Here is a 17,878-nt window from a genome sequence, read left to right as displayed (position 1 = left end):
CTGGCGTCTCTTTCTCCTCTCTCTATTTATATATATCCATGGCTGCAAAACCACTCCTCGAACCCGTCTGCATCCCATTCATCCTATCGGTGCCGCGGTTTAATTAGTCCATTACCCGCCGCCAGTGACGACCTTCTGGCCAGGCTCCAGGACCGAAAGACCTCGGGAAATCTTTCCATACATCACCAGTACCATCACAGTACCATCATAGGACCATCACCAGTACAGCTCAAAAACGCAACCGGCTCTACAGCTTCCCACAAACCGTCCGCACCATGGCCAGCTCTCGTCGCAGGACGTCCAGCAGCGACTGGCTTCTGCTCGCCTTGACTCTCGTGGCCGTTGCACCCTGTCCTTCTTTGGCCTCCGCATCATCCACGGCTGCGTCATCGGCGACAGAATTCCACAAAATCGCACCCTCGCTGCTGAGACGACCAAGACCACCGCACTTTGCCGCCGCCCGCGGCTCCAACAGCACCAACAGCACCACATTCGACCCGCTCGCCTGGGTCGACCCGCTGATTGGCGCCTCCAATGGCGGCAACGTCTTCCCGGGCGCGTCGTTGCCGTACGGCATGGCCAAGGCCGTTGCCGACACCAACAGCGGGTCCAACCAGGGCGGGTTCACGCTGGACGGCAGCCCCGTCACGGGCTTCAGCATGATGCACGACTCGGGCACGGGCGGTAGCCCGTCGCTCGGCAACTTCCCGCTGTTTGCGTACACGGCGTGCGCTGACGACGGCGCCGTCGACGGCTGTGTGTACCCCAAAAAGGGACGGGCGACGTATGGGCATTTCCGCAACGCGAGCGTGACGGCGCGCCCAGGCCTCTTCGGGATCGGCTTGGACACGGGCATTTATGTGAATATGACGGTGGCGCACCACACGGCGCTCTTCCGGTTCACGTTCCCAGACAACGGCACGGTGACGGGCACGTACCTCGACAAGACAAATGCCACCAAGACGACGAGCTACACGGGGCCCGTCCAGCCGCTCATCCTCCAGGACCTGTCCGACCTGGCGGACTCGCGCCAGGACAATGCCACGATCCAGGTCGATCCAGCGACGGGGCGCATCACGGGCAGCGCGCGATTCCTGCCGAGCTTTGGAAGCGGCAATTTTGTGCTGTATTTTTGCACAGACTTTGACGGCGCGACGATTCTGGACAGTGGCATCTATGCCAACAGCCGGGCCAGCACGGCCGTGCACAATCTGACCATCTCGCGATCGATTAACGGCTACCCGCTGCCCGGCGGTGCCTTTGTGCGGTTCACATCGGCTGCGAACCCCATCACGGCGCGCGTGGCCACCAGCTTCATCAGTGTTGAGCAGGCGTGCCAGCATGCCGAGACCGAGATCCCCTCGTTTGATTTCGAGAGCGTGGCGCAGGCCGCGACCGACGCCTGGCGGGCCAAGCTCCGTCCGATCCGCATCGTCGTCGGCAACTTCACAGGCGCTCTCGCCGTGCAGAACCAGACCCACGCCAACGAATCGAGCGTGCCGCCGCCCAAGCGGCCGCCGCCGACGTCGACGACCAGCACGGGCACGGCGCGCCCGACCTTTCGGCCCCTGCCACTGACGCCGCCCAATGGCACGTCCATCTTTGCCAACGCGACGTCCGCTGGCAATAGCTCCCGGCCGGCGGCCGTCGCTTTCACGACACCGGACGACATGCTGCGCAACTTTTACAGCGGCATCTACCGCACCATGATCAACCCGCAGGACTACACGGGCGAGAACCCGCTGTGGTCGAGCAGCGAACCGTACTTTGATTCGTTTTACTGCATCTGGGACCTGTTCCGCTCGCAGATGCCCTTCCTCACAATCATCGACCCGGACGCGCTGGCGCGCATGATCCGCTCGCTCGTCGACACGTACCGCCACGTCGGCTGGCTGCCGGACTGCCGCATGTCGCTGTGCAAGGGCTACACGCAGGGCGGCTCCAACGCCGACAACGTGCTCGCCGACGCCTTCACCAAGGGCATCCAGGGCGGCATCGACTGGGACGCCGCGTACGCGGCCGTCCTCCAGGACGCCGAGGTCGAGCCGTACGACTGGTCCAGTGAGGGCCGCGGCGGGCTCGACAGCTGGAAGGCGCTGGGGTACATCCCCGTGCAGGACTTTGACTACAAGGGCTTTGGCACCATGACGCGCAGCGTGTCGCGCACCCTCGAGTACAGCTACAACGACTACTGCATCGCGCAAATGGCCCACGGCGGGCTGGCGACGTCGGCGGCCGACGAGGCGACGTACCTGGACCGCAGCGGCAACTGGCAGAACCTGTACAAGGCAGACCAGCCGTCGCAGTGGTGGAACGGCACGGACACGGGCTTCACGGGCTTCTTCCAGCCGCGCAACCTCAACGGCACGTGGTCCTACCAGAACCCGCTGAACTGCAGCAACCCGGACGAGTCCAGCGTGTGCTCGCTGCAGAACACGGGCGCCGAGACGTTTGAGAGCAGCCTCTGGGAGTACGGCTTCTTTGTGCCGCACGACCAGGCCACGCTCATCCAGCTGTACGGCGGCGACGACGCCTTTGTGCGCCGCCTCGACTACCTGCACGACCACGGCATCGTGTACATTGGCAACGAGCCGGCGTTCCTGACCGTCTTCCAGTACCACTACGCCGGCCGCCCGGGCCTGTCGGCCAAGCGCGCGCACACGTACGTGCCGCAGTTCTTCTCGCCGACGCCGGACGGCCTGCCGGGCAACGACGACAGCGGGGCCATGGGCAGCTTTCTGGCCTTTACGATGATGGGCCTCTTCCCGAACCCCGGCCAGAACGTGTACCTCATCATCCCGCCCTTCTTTGAGGCAGTGCACATCACGCACCCGCTCACCAACAAGACAGCCGTCATCCGCAGCACCAACTTTGATGCCACGTACGAGGCCGTCTTTATCCAGAGCGCCACGCTCAACGGCGCGCCGTACACCAAGAACTGGGTGGACCACGCCTTCTTCACCGAGGGCCACGAGCTGGTCCTGACGCTGGGCCGCAACGAGAGTGCCACTTGGGGACGGGCCGCCGCCGACCGGCCGCCGAGTGTCGGCGAATATCACACGGGGAACGCGAACACGACGGCCGGCACGCGGCGTGAGACGAGGTACCGCGGACACTTTGAGAGAGGGGGTCTGTAACGTTTCGTTTTGATCGTCAATATCCATAGGAACTAGCATCCATCAGCAATATACATTCACATCTGTCATCTGATCTGTCGTACGTTGTGGGAGACACGCAGGATCACTCATTATGCGACGCATTTCGGCTGGACCGGGACGATCTGCATCACACTGTGGGATGATGGGGTCTGTTCACTTACCGTTCTAGGCATGCTCCCGGTGGTCACGCTGGTCTGCCACACGGATCGTCCTGGGCACTGGGATCCATATCACAGTTGCAGTCACCGCTGGCTCTGTGCGCGTCTTGACGGTAGCGTCTCATTTCCAGCACCATGGTCCCGTCATTGCGGTTTGGGCCCTTTGTGTTCGTGTGGCTAAAAAAACGATGTACGATGTACTGTCGTAGCATGCAACACACACCGTAGCACTCGACTTGGGTAATATATTGATTTCGCCATCGCTTGGACCTCGACGTTCTTCACGTTGGCATTTTGCGAGGTAGGGATGTTGGCAGAGCCAAGGCCCAAGCGACAGCGTTGCCTTTCAATCGGCGACCTCGAGCTGTATGAGCCGAACGAACTTTGAGAGGTCTGCTCTCCGTACAGAATCACAAAACGACAAAAAGACGCGGTAGACGATGTGGCCGATCTTTTCCCATGGTACGATAAAAGGGGTAACGGCACGTGCCTAGAACATTGTGAAATGCGCTCTTTCCCTCCGTGTCAGCGCTCCTTCTTCAATTCGGTCGATTCGGAAAGCGTTCGTGCTTCACTAAATGGAAGCAACGACCGGCGTCTTCCTTACTCGGCGCCCGGGGCAAGCAACGATTAGGCATCCCCTAATTTAATTTTCGTATCCATCCATGCTAGCGGATGCTCCATGTTACAATAGGCGTTCAGCTCGGCATATCGCGACCTGCTTTGCTTTGAACACTGTATTGCATTGCGTTGCTGGCCGACCTCCTCCGGCAACTTTCCTTTTTCATTTATGGGCGTTTTTTGGCCGATCGTTCTTACTGATTTTTGCTTTTTCTCGGCCAATTTTGATCTTCGACAAATGTCGAATTTCTTTGTCGCTTTTTTGCTTGATGTGCCATCCGGGAAGGAGCGGTGCGGGTCGAGTGGGGGTGCTGGAGAGGGTCAAGGCCCTCTTCAAGCGATGCGCTGTGCCGTCTGGTTGGCTGTTTTCAAGGTGTCAGTTTCCCAAAGAGGAAAGAACAGCACCGTGTTGCAGAACGGGAAACGGCACTACATCTGCGCGTCAAAAGGGGCCTGAGTTGCTAGGAGAAAGGATCCAGTACTGTGCGCAAGGAGGCAGTACCAAACATTGTCGTTATGTGTCTACACATGCATTGGCTGCCCAGGCATTGCATCCTGCGCTTTCTGCGCGGGGGATGTCTTTGGTTCGTTTTTCTGCGTGTGCCATGCTGCCATGCTGCCATGCGTCGACGGGCTTCTGCCGTCCTTCGACCATTGTTCCATGCACTGCATCTGCAAGGCCGGTGTCCCTCTGATGCAGGTTGTTATCGGTATTCTCTCGAGTTCCTCGTTTTCTCCGTTGACCCGACTCGACCTTTTCCCTTTACGTCCGCATGCGTTGGTCTGCCTTGCGCTTCGCTCTTGCCACTTCACTATCATCTCCCGTGCCCGCGGCTGTCTGTTGCCCTTTCCCGAAAATACGACGAGGACTAAATAAAGGGAAGGCCCGACCACCGCAACACAAATGATCACCGTAGTTCCTGCCTTCCAAGAAACTAACATGGATGTCCTGGCGCACGCAGCCGTCCTTTCCCTCTTTCCCTCTTTCGCTGCTACTCCCTTCCCTGTATTTCGTATCTTTCCTCCAATTCCAAATGCTTACTAGAATATTGGGGACACGCATGGTTCTTTCCACTTTTGACCTTGAGTCTTGCGTTCCTACCCATTGATGGCAGCGACGTCCCTACATGCATGTTGACGCCCTCGAAGAAAGATGCTCGCTCCACCCGTCTCAAATCTTGCGTCTTGAGAAACATTACAATGTACACAGTATGTTTGGTAAAACGACCGTCTAACCTGTGCTTTATTTGTACCGAGCCCCCAGTTTGTGGCAGATCCCCAAGACTGACCACCGCGCTAAAAAGGCCGACGCCGTATGTCGTAGCGGAGCACTTGCCTCCCGGGACCCAACAGACTTTCCCCTTTCTTTCCTATTTCAGAAACTCATCTTATCGATCGTGCCTTCTTCACGTCCCCGCTCCTCTCCTTCCTCCGTTATTTTACCTCACTTGGTGCCTACTTTACTCAAAGCATCCTCTCCTGACCCTTTTCTTCTTTGTAACCAGATATTTTTGCAGCGTCGTTTCCTCTCGTTATTCCACATCGCACGCAACCAGAACATCCTACCGTTACCCGTTATTGTTTTTTGACGTTTTCTACTCCCCACCGGCCATGCTGTAGTGCTCACTTCGCCAGATGTTCACCTGCAGGCAACGTCGGCCGATAACTTCGCCTCTCCTTTTCATCCCCGTATCTTTTCCATAGCAGCAACAATGTCGTCTTCGCCAAGAAAATTGTCGATTCAGCGCCCGGCGTCGGCCCTGGCCAAGCCGTCCTCAGTCCTTGATTACCAAAACGCGCGCCAGCCCGTTGCTCTGCCCACGCCGCCACCCAGTGCCCGGAGCACCAAGTCGGCGTCCAACCGGAGCGAGCGCCGCCGGAGTCTACCTGCCCAAGCACCGTCCTCGTCAGGATCGGCCGTGTCGACGCCCATCGATGCGTATGCTTACGCCTTGGCCAAACAACCAGACGAACTGGTGCATCTCGACATCAGTGGGACATTGTACGAGCGGCGGCGTTCGAGCGGGCCCATGTCGCCGACCATGTCGATGAGCAGTGTGCAGAGTGCGACCTCGGAGCGTGGCTACGAGCGGAACAGCCGCGGCGACCGAGGGCGCGACCGAGACGGTGAGCAGGCACGGACGCGCAGCATTGCCAGCAGCGCAGAGGAGACGCTGTCGATCCACCGGCTGCGCAGCAACTCGGGCCTGGCACTGCACACCAACAGTGCTGCGCTGCGGCGGTACACGGACTACAATGCAGACGGTTCAACACGGCTGCCACCGACAGACGAGCGCTTCGACTCGGACGGACGATTCGGAGAGGAGACGGGGGATGGCGGCAACCGGGCACCGGGCGCCGTGGCAGGGACACCGACAACTCCGAAGCTTCTCTCGTGGGAGACGGTCCGTGCGGTGCTCGACGACCCTGTGGCGCGGCAGCGACTGATGGAGTACACACGCTCTGTTGGCGGCGCCGAGAACCTCGACTTTTTGGAGATGGTGAGCAGAGACACGGTGCCACGAGAACCGAGGAGAAGTGTGTGTGATGCTAACTGAATAGGTCGAGCAATACAACAAGGCGCTGCATAGCGTCACGGCCCTCATGGCCAACATCTCGACCACGTACACATGCATGACGGCGACCGAGCCCCTGAACCTCCCGCAGCCGCTGTCCAAATCGCTCAACGCCGACGTCAAGCACGTGTCCAAATCGATCCTGCCTGGTCTTGAGATGCTCTTCGGCGACGTCAATGCACACATTCAGGAGCGCGTTGTGCGCAACATGTACCCAGACTTTGTCAAGCGCCAGCTCATGTTCCGCATGAAGAATTCGCTGGGCGCCTCGTCGGCGGGTGCGGCCAGTACGCCCTTCCGCTTCGAGGGTCTGGGCCAGGCGTTTTGTTTGACGGACCCGTACCGCCCAGACAACCCGGTCGTGTACGCATCCGACAGCTTCGCCAAAGTATTGGGATACAACCGGTCGGAGGACATCCCACGAACGGGCCGCTTCTTCCGTGGACCTGAAGTGAGCAACGAGGATGCCTTTTGTGAGGATTTGGTGCTCACACGCAATCACCGCGACAACCGGCCGTTCTGGAGTCTGGTGTCGGGTTGCCCCCTGAAGACAGCCAGTGGTCGCGTGCGGTTTGTGCTTTCTGGACTGGTGGATGTGACGGACGCCGTCAAGACGCGAGGGGATATTGTCAGTGCGTTGTCGGCTGCGGCGCCGGCTGCTCTTCAGCCCGCGCCCAGCCACGGACTGACCATGCCGGTCCACCGCGACGTCAACCGCCCAATGGGCACGATTACGGCCTCGCACGTCGCGTCCGGTCGCCCGCCGCTTTCCAAGCAGGACAGGACGGAAAAGCCATTGTCCAAGTCGTTCTTCAACCCCTTCTCGCGCAAGAAGCGGACCGACACGTCGGCGGCTCCATCATCACGAGGCGAGTCGGCGGCCCGTTTCAACCTTGGTAGTGACGTGGTCTCTCGTTCGACGCCGCCGGTTCAGTCGCCGATGACGACGGCAGCAGCACCGCAAATCAACCTTTCACCACCCGCCACACCCTCTCTCGACGACACGACGTCCATGTACGCACGGTTTATGGTGCTGCAATTCGTGCCCGGCTCCAGCCACGGTCCGGACTACAGCAACCCCATGCCACCACCGCTGTCGTCATCGTCTCGGCGCAACAGCCGCTACGGCTCCAGTGCAGGCGTCACGTCCGCCCTGCACCCTTCCGCGTCCGCCTCCGTCAGCCGCCTCAAGGTTGCCTTTTCGTCGCTGCCCATGCTGGACCTGTTGGGTCTGGGCCCGGCGGCTCAAGAAGCCGTCATGTACCACGACGTGTTTGCCGTGCTCTCCGAACTGGCCGGCTCGCCGTCGATCACGCCCGTGTTCCGCGCGAACGTGCGCCAGCGGGTGGTGACCTCCGAGTCGGCCAGCCTGGAGCTGAGCATCCCCGCCAGTGGTGTGATGGCGCCGGGTGCTGTGTCGGCGGGACTGGGCGCGGGTCTCGCGTCGCCGGCGAATGCGAGCGGCGGCGGCGGCGACGAGTCCGGCGCGAGCACGGCGTCGCGGCGGTCCAGTCTGCTGCTGAGCGGAGGTCGGTCGAAGCGGGACTCCATGGATGACGAGGGCATGTCGTCGTGGGACGGCAGCCGCGTGTCCGACGGGCGGTGGCCGCCGTCAAGCCGGCGCAAGCGGAGTGGCACGTACGAGCGGCCCGGGACCGGGTCGGGCGAGCGTCGTGGTGGTGGTGTTTCTGCGCCTCCCCGGCTGCAGCGACTGATGAGCCACTGGACGCCGCTCAAGGACGTCGACGGGACGGTGGCGTGGGTGATTTTGGTGATGTCGCCTGTTGTGCAGTGAATACGAAGGGCCAAAGAGGCAAAAAGTGCATTTACCGAGCGTGGTAGTTTGTTTTGTGTATTTCATTATTTACATGCGAGATACCCTGGTAGTACGACGGATGAATACGATATTCAAGTACAATATTCAAAGATTCAACATACACTTCGTTGTTTCTACACCAATGTCAACGTGCACGACGGACACTCTGCCGGATGGTCTGTGCCGCGCACGGCTCCACGAGCTGGCTGTAGTTTGTTTGGCTGCCCCATCAGGGCCGTAATTCTTCCACAACTGATCTTCAAACCTGACTGTAGTTAAGATACAACTTGCTTAAAGCACAGTCGTGGCGGCGTATTCTAATGGTTCAATGTGATGCCTATGTCTTGGCTGCTGCCGCAAAGAGCGAGCCTCGACATCTCCGCAACACGTCTCTTCTGTCTGTCTCAGCCTACCAGGAAAACTTCTCCTTGACCAGATCCTCCGAGAGGGCCCACAGCCGCGCCGCCTCCGCGCTCGACGTGGCCAGGTCGGTGGCCCCGTCGCTGACCTGGCAGTCGACCATGAAGGCGCCGTAGTTTTCGCGGTTTCGGGGGCCGCCGCGCGCCTCGACTGTCACTTTGTCGTCGAGGGCCGCCACGAGCGACGTGGACGCGCCAGCGCCCAGGGTTTTGTACGTGACGGTGCCGTCGGCCACCATGGCGTTGACGCTCTCCCGCACGACCGGCTCAAAGGCGCGGCCGAGCTCGGTCAGGATGACGCCCGGGTGGACGGCGACGCTCAGGATGCCGTGCGTCGCGTAGAGCGCGTGCGTCGTCCCGATGGCGGCCAGGACGTTGGCGACCTTGCTGCGGTTGTAGCCGTCGATGCCGGCGTACGCGACGTCCGCGAGCCCCGTGTAGCCCCAGCGCGTCATGAACGCGTAGTTGGGCTGCTCGGCGGCCGGCAGGTGCTTGTTGACGACGTCAAAGTTCATGTCGCTCCAGCGCATGGCGCCGATATAGGCCGAGCCCGCCGACACGTTGACAATGCGGACGCTGCCCTTGGGCTGGCCGCGGGCCGCCGCAATCAGCTTCGGCATCAGCAGGCACGACAGCAGCCAGTGGCCAATGTGGTTGGTGGCCATCTGCATCTCGATGCCGTCGACGGACAGCGTGCGCTGCGGCAGGCCCATGACGCCGGCAGTGTTGAAGACATAGTCGATGGTGGGGATGTCGGCCCATCCCAGCACGTCGGCCGCCGCCTTGCGCACGGACGCCTGGCTCGACAGGTCGATCGGCAAGGGGCGGACATCGACGGCCGGGAAGGCGGCCTTGAGCGCGTCGATGCACTCGGTAAGCTTCGCAGGCGTGCGGCCGGCCAGAATCAGGTGAGCAGGCGCCTGGGACGCCATGGCGTAGGCCGTGGCGTAGCCGATGCCCTTGATGCTGCCGCCTGTGACGAGGACAGTCTTGCCGCGGACGCGGTCCTTGAAGGCCTTGGCAACCTCTGTCGCCTCGGTGTTGGGACCGAACTCGGCGTATGTGGTAGGCATGTTGGTGGAGGGAGTGGTGGGAGTTTATGTGGTGGATGTGGTGGTGGTTGGATGTTGACGAGGAGATGGGACAACTAAGTGAGTTGAAGACGAGTAGAGGGAAGACTAGAAGAGCTGCGAATGAGACAAAAGAGCAACAGAATTTCGTAAATCGTACATGCCCCCTTCTTATATACGTCTCTCGTGGCCACGTTCGTTAGCATCGTATCTGTTCGGTCGTCGTCGATGCGTTGATGTTGTCGTCGCCAATAAGAGACTTATTGCCGTTTTGGGACTAGCACCTGTTTGCTTCTTGCAAGCGTAAGAAATGCCAGAGAATATGACCCGCTTATGTTGTGACACCGGCCAATAAGAGACTTGATACCCGATCAGGACTAGCCAGACCCTGAACTGACCAATACGAGATCGGCTTCCTATTTGGGACGATGCACAACCGCCAACAAAAACGGTCGATGTAAGGATTCGTTTTTTGTATTTCTGGTGTAATATTTGCTACACCGGAGATTGGAGACCAATTCCGTCGTCAGGAGGTCTCCAGAGCTGTGTCCGGAGATAAGCACAAGGCCGACGGACGGGATATGAACGAAAGACGGTAGAAACGGAGCCGCTCCAGATGGAATCAGAATCAGATATTTTGGTGGACATGACCAGAGGTCAGCGGCATGGGGGAAGTGGAGTCAAAGACTAGTCGGCCTGACAAAGGTACTGGGTAGGTCTCAAGCTGTACCGAACTGCGCATGCATTACACTGCCTCCCTCGACGCCTCCCACAGCTCCCGTCCTGGTTGGCTGTGAAGCACTGTCAAGCACGGGTACTTATCCAGGACAGTCCGTACATCGTCCCAGGTCGTGATTCCCAGCCGGTCGGCCAACTGTCGTACCTTGCGTGCCTTTTGTGTCCGCCCAGGGCAGTCTCCCTTGGACCAATCCCCTTGTGTCCACATTCCGCCCATCATTACCACCCAAAAGCAAATTTCGTCGTTTTTTATGTCGTTGGGGTCCTCGCTGCGCTCGCTTCTCCTGTTCTCGCCTGGGTCGTCCTCCACAACCGCTCGAAACCTCTTCCCAATCAGCCGGTAGCCCAGCAGCCGTCGCTGGTCAAACCGGAGAAACAGGGACATGACAAACATGGTCATGCCCAGGTGGTAGAGATCGGCTGTCGAATCCGCTCGAAACGTCTCGCGTCCCATCCGCAACAGCCGGTAGCACAGCGACGAAAAGATGTCGCCAAAGGTAAAGACGTCAATGGGCCGCCGCGGCAGCTCCTTTTCAAATAAGAGGGACACGGCCAAGACGTCGCACAGCAGGGCGTAGAGGTCGGGCTGCTGGAGGGCCAGACTGGCGTGGTGCGTGACGGCGGTGTCTGTGGCGGCCCGCACGCACCGGCCCCCAAGGTCCAGCTGGTCCACCACGCTCGCCAGAACGTCTCGGTAAAAGAGCGGCGGCGCGCCAAACTGCAGGGCGTAGACAATGTCAATCTTGCAGATTTTGAGCAGCAGCGGCCGGTCCGCGGGCCGCGTCTCAAACGCTGCCAGGCCGCCGCGCAGGGCCACCATTTGCGCGAGACCGGCCAAGTGGACGCGCGCGTTCCGTGACGCGTGCCGCATCTGCTCTTGCGAAATGAACATGAGCACGAGCAAGATAGTCGAGTTGGCCAGGGCCTCTGGGCCGTCCAGTCTCGTCTTGAGTTGTCTTAGCGATTCGGCCACGTAGTGCGCATACGTGGCGACGTTTCTGTCGCCGCTGTCGCCGCTGGCGCCGCTGCTGGTGGCCACCACACAGCCCGTCGCCGATCCCAAGACCACCTCGTTGCTGGCCTGCATGAGCGCCAGCGTGCAGTGGTACGCGGTCTCGTCGGCAAAGATGAACTGGAACCAGAGCGGCTTGGCCGAGGCGGAGGTGACGCCGAAGCTGTGTGCGTAGACGCGTTCGACGGTGCCGTTGAAGTCTAAGCGAGCATGGCCCGAGCAGCGCGTTAGCGATGCTCCAAGAAATGATGGGTTGCGAAGCAGCCACTATAGAGGATACTAGACAAAAGAAAGAAGGACAGAACAACTCACATGCATCAATCACTTGCAAGGCAAACGATGTCATGGCCACCGGGCTGTCGATCGCCGCATAGAATGCCGTGACCGGCGGCAGCCGTTTCAAGATGTCCAATGATTCTGTAAGGCTAAAGAGCGAAGAATTGGAGCGTGACGACGACGTCGACTTTGCAATCGCCTCTTGTTTGGCCGTGTCTCCCCTCCGTACAGGCTTCAGCTGGCGCGATGGTCGATGCAGGGTCTTGCCGGCGTTCTTTCCCTGCATAACGTGTCGCCGCATCCGCCGCTGCGTCGACCGGTCGTTTTGCCGGCCATTGACGAACATGAAGCCGGCCATCGTGGGTGTGTGAATATGTCAATTGGTGTGTGTCGTGGGAAACGCCGGTAGACGTCGGTGACTGATGTTTGACGTTTTAACATCGCCGCAAATACGGGTGTAAGCCACCGTCGGACTTGATTATCTCCGAGAGGCGCTGTGGCAGCTGCAAAGCAGTGGCATCTTTCTTAGTGGCAGCCTTGTGAGCCACATGTCGATCTAGGACAAAGAACAGGCAGAGGAACAGCTCTGTGGGTTGGTGAATTGACTTGGCTGAGAAAACAATATGAAAAAGGGGAAATAATTTGAAAACGAAAAAATATTGTCGACACAAGTTGGCCGTCGTAATCGGTATGAACTTGTTAGAAAACGTCGTGGCATCTATTCAGTTGTTTCATGGCCATGGCCATTGAGAATGAGAGTCGAATAATCAAAAAGACCCATGGGATTTGCATCGCTGCCTTGTCGTTCATTATTCGGTTCCTGGATAAGTGCAATGCAGCCTGGCCGACGGCTGTGGCCCAGAAAGCCGGAATTTAGGGAGAATCGTCACTAATTGTCGTTAATTGTGATATTTTCGTCGCCGTCTTCGTCCCATGTATTCTTCAATTCTTCAATTTCCCGAGCCGTGTCTGCGGCTGTTGAATCAATGTCTCTGCCAATATATTATTTGTTCGTCCTGTCTTCGTCGTTATCATTCCGCGCCCAGAATTGGATCGGAACAATAAGTGCGTGTTTGCGGTTCGGTGTATTTTCCTCTCGTGCCTCATTGAATTGCTGCCAGTTCCGTGCATCTTTGCCATCGTATCCCTGAATCAGGCTATTCAGACCCAAATTAGATTTCATAAACGAGAGGAGGAGTTTCCATAAAAGAGAAGCAAAGAGAAAAAGAGATAACGCCAATGGGCCGTATATAACGCAAAACGACTGCAGTGTGTCGCGATGCTTCATCACTTGGGCAGCAACTCCGTGACGTGACAAGAGCCAGAGCAACAAAATAGACTGCCGACTGCCCATCCACGTCCACACGTCCAGAATGCTCTCCCTCTCGGTGCTGCTGCTGGTATCGCCGGCTGCCGTGCTGCTCGTCTCGGCACAGGTCCTCCCGCCACAGTCGCCCATCATCCCTGGCTGCACGACCAGCTCGTTTTCCATTCCCAGCTGGTACGTCCAGAACTTGACCGTCTCGCAAACAGCGGGCACCACCTTCCACGTCGTCAACCGCGCCACCAACCGTACAGCCGCTGTCACCTGTCCAGCAGGCGGCGCAGCGCATCCCGACGGATGGACACCGTGCAGGGTCGCGTCCCTGTCGCCCCTGTTTCTCGACCTTGGCTCGGTGGTCCAGGCCAGCGCCAACAGCACCACCGTCCGCGTCGGCCTCAACGAGACGTGGACGTGCAGCGACCGCAACGCGTCGCAGCCGCTGACCTTTAGTGCGGAGGGCACGGCCTCGGCCAAGCTCAGCTGCGGCGGCAAGAACGCGACTGGCTGCACGGCCGTCGACGATGTCGTGCTGGTCCGCGGCTCGCTGCACAAGCCCGTCGAGGTGACGCCGGCCTACTCCAAGGGCCCTCCGGGTCATGCCAAACCGGGCTGTGCGGCAAACTCCAAGACACCCCGCTGGACGCTGAGCGATGTTTCGTATGTCGACCGGACGGGCGACGGCGTCACGTCCATGGCACGGAAGGACTTTATTGCGCAGCTTGTCAATGCGGCCACAGGCTACGAGTCTGGGTGCTCGGCCTATTATGGGGTGGGCGGTGGCCCCCCGGGGTTGGGAGGTGGCCCCCCGGCCCCGGGAACGCTTCCAAACGGCACGTCGCCCACGGCCCTCCACGTCGGTTGCACCGGCGTCGAGTTTAGTTCGTCGGGTATCGGCCAGTACCGGCCGCAGACGGACGCCTCATTTGACCCGGCGATGTCCACGTTTACCGTGAACCAGACGTGGTTCTGCGACGACGGCGATGCAGCGCGGCCTGTACAGATCACGGCCGTCGGGAGTGCCACGTTGTCTCTCAGGTGCGTGACGAAGACCCTGCCGGGTTCCAGCTCCACCGACGGCGGCAACGGCACCGCGCAGACCAGCAAACAGTGTGTGCCCGTCGCCAGCAAGGTTAACGGCACTACGGGCGGCATCATCGTCACCGGTCACGTCACCAGCACCGTCGCTCTGCCCGCCTACTCCATCGAAGAGCCCCAGCCCGTCCCGGACGGCTGCACGGTCTCCTCGCTGCTGAACCCCGTCTGGATCTACAGCGCCTTCGGCTACTCCCAAAAGAACGGCTCTGCGGGCGTCACGGGCATCAACTTTAACCTCATCCTCCAGACGTCCAACCCGGGCTTCCAGTTCCCCATCAGCATTTCGCAAGGCCCCAAGTGGAGCGGCAACACCACGCTGCCCTTGCCCGTTGGCAACGCCACGACCACAACCACTGAGCCCTGGTACGACTGCATCATTGGCAACGGCGGCGACGACAGCCCGACGCTGTGGCCGCACGACTGCCGCTTCCAGTACGTGCCCTCCACGAAGCAGCTGTCCCTCGTCGCCGACTGGTACTGCAGCGACTTGGACCGCCAGCACCCCGTCGCCTTTTCCGGGCGGTCGACCACAGTCGTCTCGAAAAAGGTCAACTGCGGGCCCACGACCGTCAACGGCGTCGTCAACAAAGAGGGGCTGCAGACCTGTGTGGCCGTCGACACGAGCGATTCGTGGACCGCGCCCATTACCGATGTGACCTGGAAGTCGGCATAGGGTGGAGGTATGGTGGCGGCGGTTAAGGCGGTGGAGGTGGTGGTAGTGTGCGTGCGTAGCAAAGTAAAAGCAAAACTGATATCACAAACGGGGCGTTCATGAAGGTCGGCAGATCTGCTTGTTGCGTGAGCCGTAATAGAAGACGTTAGAAAAGACATACAAAAACATTTAGAAAAGTACAATGGACGACATCCATCGAGACCTACATGCTAAAGAAAACTTGCCGTTTACTGGGCCAGAACGACAGGGGTGTCATCTCTACCGTGCCATCGTGCGCAGGTGCGCAGAATTCCGCGAGCCGTTCGTCTTACCCCACACGCCAGGCAGTCTGCAGGGGGGAGTGAGAATGAGCCTGATCGTGTCATGCAGGTGTCTGTATTGCTTGATTCATTGAAACATCGTCGTGTCTTGTCGTGTTTCCTGACGTCGTTTGTTGTCTTTTGCCATTTCTGGGTGTCGTTCATCTTGTCTTTCAGCTGTTAGTTGATTCTTTGTTTACCCTCATTTCCGACGCCGTACGCACCATCACCAGATACACATGGCCGAACCGTCGCCTGTTCAGGCCACGGCAGAGGCCGTTCCCTCAGCCTGCGGCGTTTACGTACCCATTTCGAACAACTTCGAGATCCGCTTGCTCGAACTGTTACCCGCCACTGGTGACGATCCCAGCGCCGACACACACGATGACGACATTGTCCGTGTCGAGCTGCACTCCGCCTCGCTCGAGAGCCTCCCGCCCTTTGAAGCCATCTCCTACTGTTGGGGCGATCCCAGCAACGTGCGCTCCATCCAGTGCAACGGTGAGCCCCTCGACATCACCGTCAGCCTGTACGGCGCCCTCCGCCGCTTTCGCCCCGCTGCCGGCCAGCCGAAGCGCACCCTCTGGGCCGACGCCATCTGCATCCAGCAGACAAATCTTGACGAAAAGGCCGGCCAGATCTTGCATATGCCGCACGTCTACTCGCGCGCCGATCGTGTGCTCGTGTGGCTCGGCGAGGACAATGACGATCCGCGCGTGGCCGATGCCCCTGCATGTCTGCGGCAAGCCATGGCGTTCCTGCCCGACATGCCGCTCGACAGCGAGGCCCTCTACGCGACGCAGCAGCGCATCTATGGCACCGCTCTGGAGATGCAGCGCCAAGGCAAGCCCAACTTTCTGGACCACGACTGGGCACCCCTTGTGGCGCTGCTCACGCGGCCCTGGTTCCGCCGCAAATGGGTTGTCCAGGAGGTCTGCTTGGCCCAAGACATCCTTGTGGCGTGCGGTCGCATCACGTTCCCCTGGGCACATCTGGCCGAGGTCGCCTACAACACTACGGCCGGGGGCATCTTGCTGCAGATTCTGGGCAGCACCAGCCTGACTCAGCACGCCTCGGTGTTCCGCGGGCCCGGGCTGGTCTCCGAGCAGGACCCGGCCACAGACAATGACAAGGACAAGGGCGACATCTTTGACGACATGAACCTGGCCGGACTCGTCCTCCAAAACATCCAGATCATGCGCATGATCCGCACGTTCCGCCACGTCGGCCAGCTGCTGGACTGCATCATGGCCACGCCGCTCTTTGAGTGTTCCGACCCGCGCGACCACATCTATGCCGTCCTGAGCGTGCCCCAGAACCCAACGTCCCGCTACCAGCTGCGGCCCGACTACACCTTGACCACCGAACAGGTCTTTACGGCCTTTGCCGTGGCCACCCTTGTCGGCGACCAGAATCTAAAGCTGCTCGGCTTGTGTCCGCAACTGTCGCGCCCGCCTCGTACCGTCGCTGTTGCCGAAAGTGAACTGCCGCCACCACCAACAGGACGCCTTCTACCGGATCTACCCGTCGACAAACGGGGCCGAAGTCTTGCCCAGGCCGCCAGCAGCCTTGTCAACACGACCGCCACAACATCCGACAGCATTTTCACCCGATCTGAACCCCTCGACCTGCCCTCGTGGGTGCCCAACCTCACCGGCATGGGCATTACCAACCCTTTCACTTGCTACTCCGTCTTGCCCCAGCTGTTCCATGCTGGCGGGCCCACGACGCCGCCAATCTCCGTGTCCGACGACCACACCCTGTTGTACCTCCAGGCCCGCGTCGTCGACACCATCGCTAGCATCCTCCCCAGCGACGTCATCGACCGCTGCGTACCCTCTGAGGCCGAGATTGCGCCCTTCTTGGCCCGCTTTGATAATCACAAGGAGCTCACCGCCACGCAGCTGTGGCGACGCAACTTGCTGCTCGTCGCCAAGAACTTTATCCTCGGCGTCGACGACCTCGAAAACAGCCCGGCGACGCTGCCCATGACGCCCGAGCAGTGGTCGGCGTTTGCACGCGTCATGACCAGCGAGATGAACAACCGGAGGGACCCGCTGCCGCCGGCCGTGTACGACGCGTTTGACGAGTATGTCGAACACACACTGGGCATGTTTGAGACACCGACACCGACCGACACAGGCGCCAGCGCCCAGGGCGATGGTGACGATGACGGTGATGGCGATGCGAAGGCTGCGGCGGCCGCCAAAATTGATGAAATGATGTCCCAGTACAGCGCCATAATCGAGACGTCCATGGTGGGCATATCGACCATGCGTATGCTGGCGCGCACAACGTCTGGGCGCCTGTGCCAAGTGTCCGCGGGCACCAGTGAAGGCGACTCGATTGTTGTAGTCATCGGTGCCGAGGCGCCGTTTGTCATGCGAAAGGTCGATAAGCCGGAGCCGTCCGGCGACGAGACGGCCAAGGACTCGAACTGGAAGGCAGGCGAGACGCGCTTCAAGTTTTTGGGCGACAGCTATGTGATGGGCATTATGCAAGGCGAAATCCTCAACGACCCGCAGTATGAGACGATACAGATAACGGTCCAGTGAACGCCGAAAATTGATATGACAGCAAGCAAACTAAATTCAAAGAGGCGTGAAACAAACGCTTAGGCAGCCAAATGAGCGGTCCAAAAGA

The 17,878-nt window shown here is 59.8% G+C and overlaps 6 protein-coding genes across 6 annotated transcripts; 4 read left to right on the top strand and 2 right to left on the bottom strand.

Moving 5' to 3' along the window:
* Positions 1-275: 275 nt before the first annotated feature.
* On the top strand, positions 276-3,137 carry SPSK_08483 (alpha-1,2-mannosidase family protein; the record flags this gene model as incomplete). The annotated part of the gene is made up of 1 exon (XM_016735079.1): positions 276-3,137. The coding sequence occupies one exon, from the start codon at positions 276-278 to the stop codon at positions 3,135-3,137; it is 2,862 nt and encodes a 953-aa protein (XP_016586992.1).
* Positions 3,138-5,649: 2,512 nt separating this feature from the next.
* On the top strand, positions 5,650-8,308 carry SPSK_08542 (uncharacterized protein; the record flags this gene model as incomplete). Its single annotated transcript, XM_016735135.1, has 2 exons — positions 5,650-6,438; positions 6,500-8,308. 2 exons carry the CDS (start codon positions 5,650-5,652, stop codon positions 8,306-8,308), a joined length of 2,598 nt encoding a protein of 865 aa, XP_016586991.1.
* Positions 8,309-8,738: 430 nt separating this feature from the next.
* Positions 8,739-9,821, bottom strand: SPSK_09496 (uncharacterized protein; the record flags this gene model as incomplete). Its single annotated transcript, XM_016736068.1, has 1 exon — positions 8,739-9,821. One exon carries the CDS (start codon positions 9,819-9,821, stop codon positions 8,739-8,741), a length of 1,083 nt encoding a protein of 360 aa, XP_016586990.1.
* A 742-nt stretch (positions 9,822-10,563) lies between these two features.
* On the bottom strand, positions 10,564-12,202 carry SPSK_09057 (uncharacterized protein; the record flags this gene model as incomplete). The annotated part of the gene is made up of 2 exons (XM_016735638.1): positions 10,564-11,835; positions 11,894-12,202. 2 exons carry the CDS (start codon positions 12,200-12,202, stop codon positions 10,564-10,566), a joined length of 1,581 nt encoding a protein of 526 aa, XP_016586989.1.
* A 1,015-nt stretch (positions 12,203-13,217) lies between these two features.
* SPSK_08983 (uncharacterized protein) lies at positions 13,218-14,936 on the top strand (the record flags this gene model as incomplete). The annotated part of the gene is made up of 1 exon (XM_016735565.1): positions 13,218-14,936. One exon carries the CDS (start codon positions 13,218-13,220, stop codon positions 14,934-14,936), a length of 1,719 nt encoding a protein of 572 aa, XP_016586988.1.
* Positions 14,937-15,474: 538 nt separating this feature from the next.
* Positions 15,475-17,790, top strand: SPSK_08653 (uncharacterized protein; the record flags this gene model as incomplete). The annotated part of the gene is made up of 1 exon (XM_016735244.1): positions 15,475-17,790. The coding sequence occupies one exon, from the start codon at positions 15,475-15,477 to the stop codon at positions 17,788-17,790; it is 2,316 nt and encodes a 771-aa protein (XP_016586987.1).
* Between the last annotated feature and the right edge of the window lie 88 nt (positions 17,791-17,878).

Source organism: Sporothrix schenckii (genome assembly GCF_000961545.1).
Source record: "Sporothrix schenckii 1099-18 chromosome Unknown Cont44, whole genome shotgun sequence".
Lineage (NCBI taxonomy): Eukaryota > Fungi > Ascomycota > Sordariomycetes > Ophiostomatales > Ophiostomataceae > Sporothrix > Sporothrix schenckii.
This window is presented reverse-complemented; position numbering and strand designations above follow the sequence as displayed.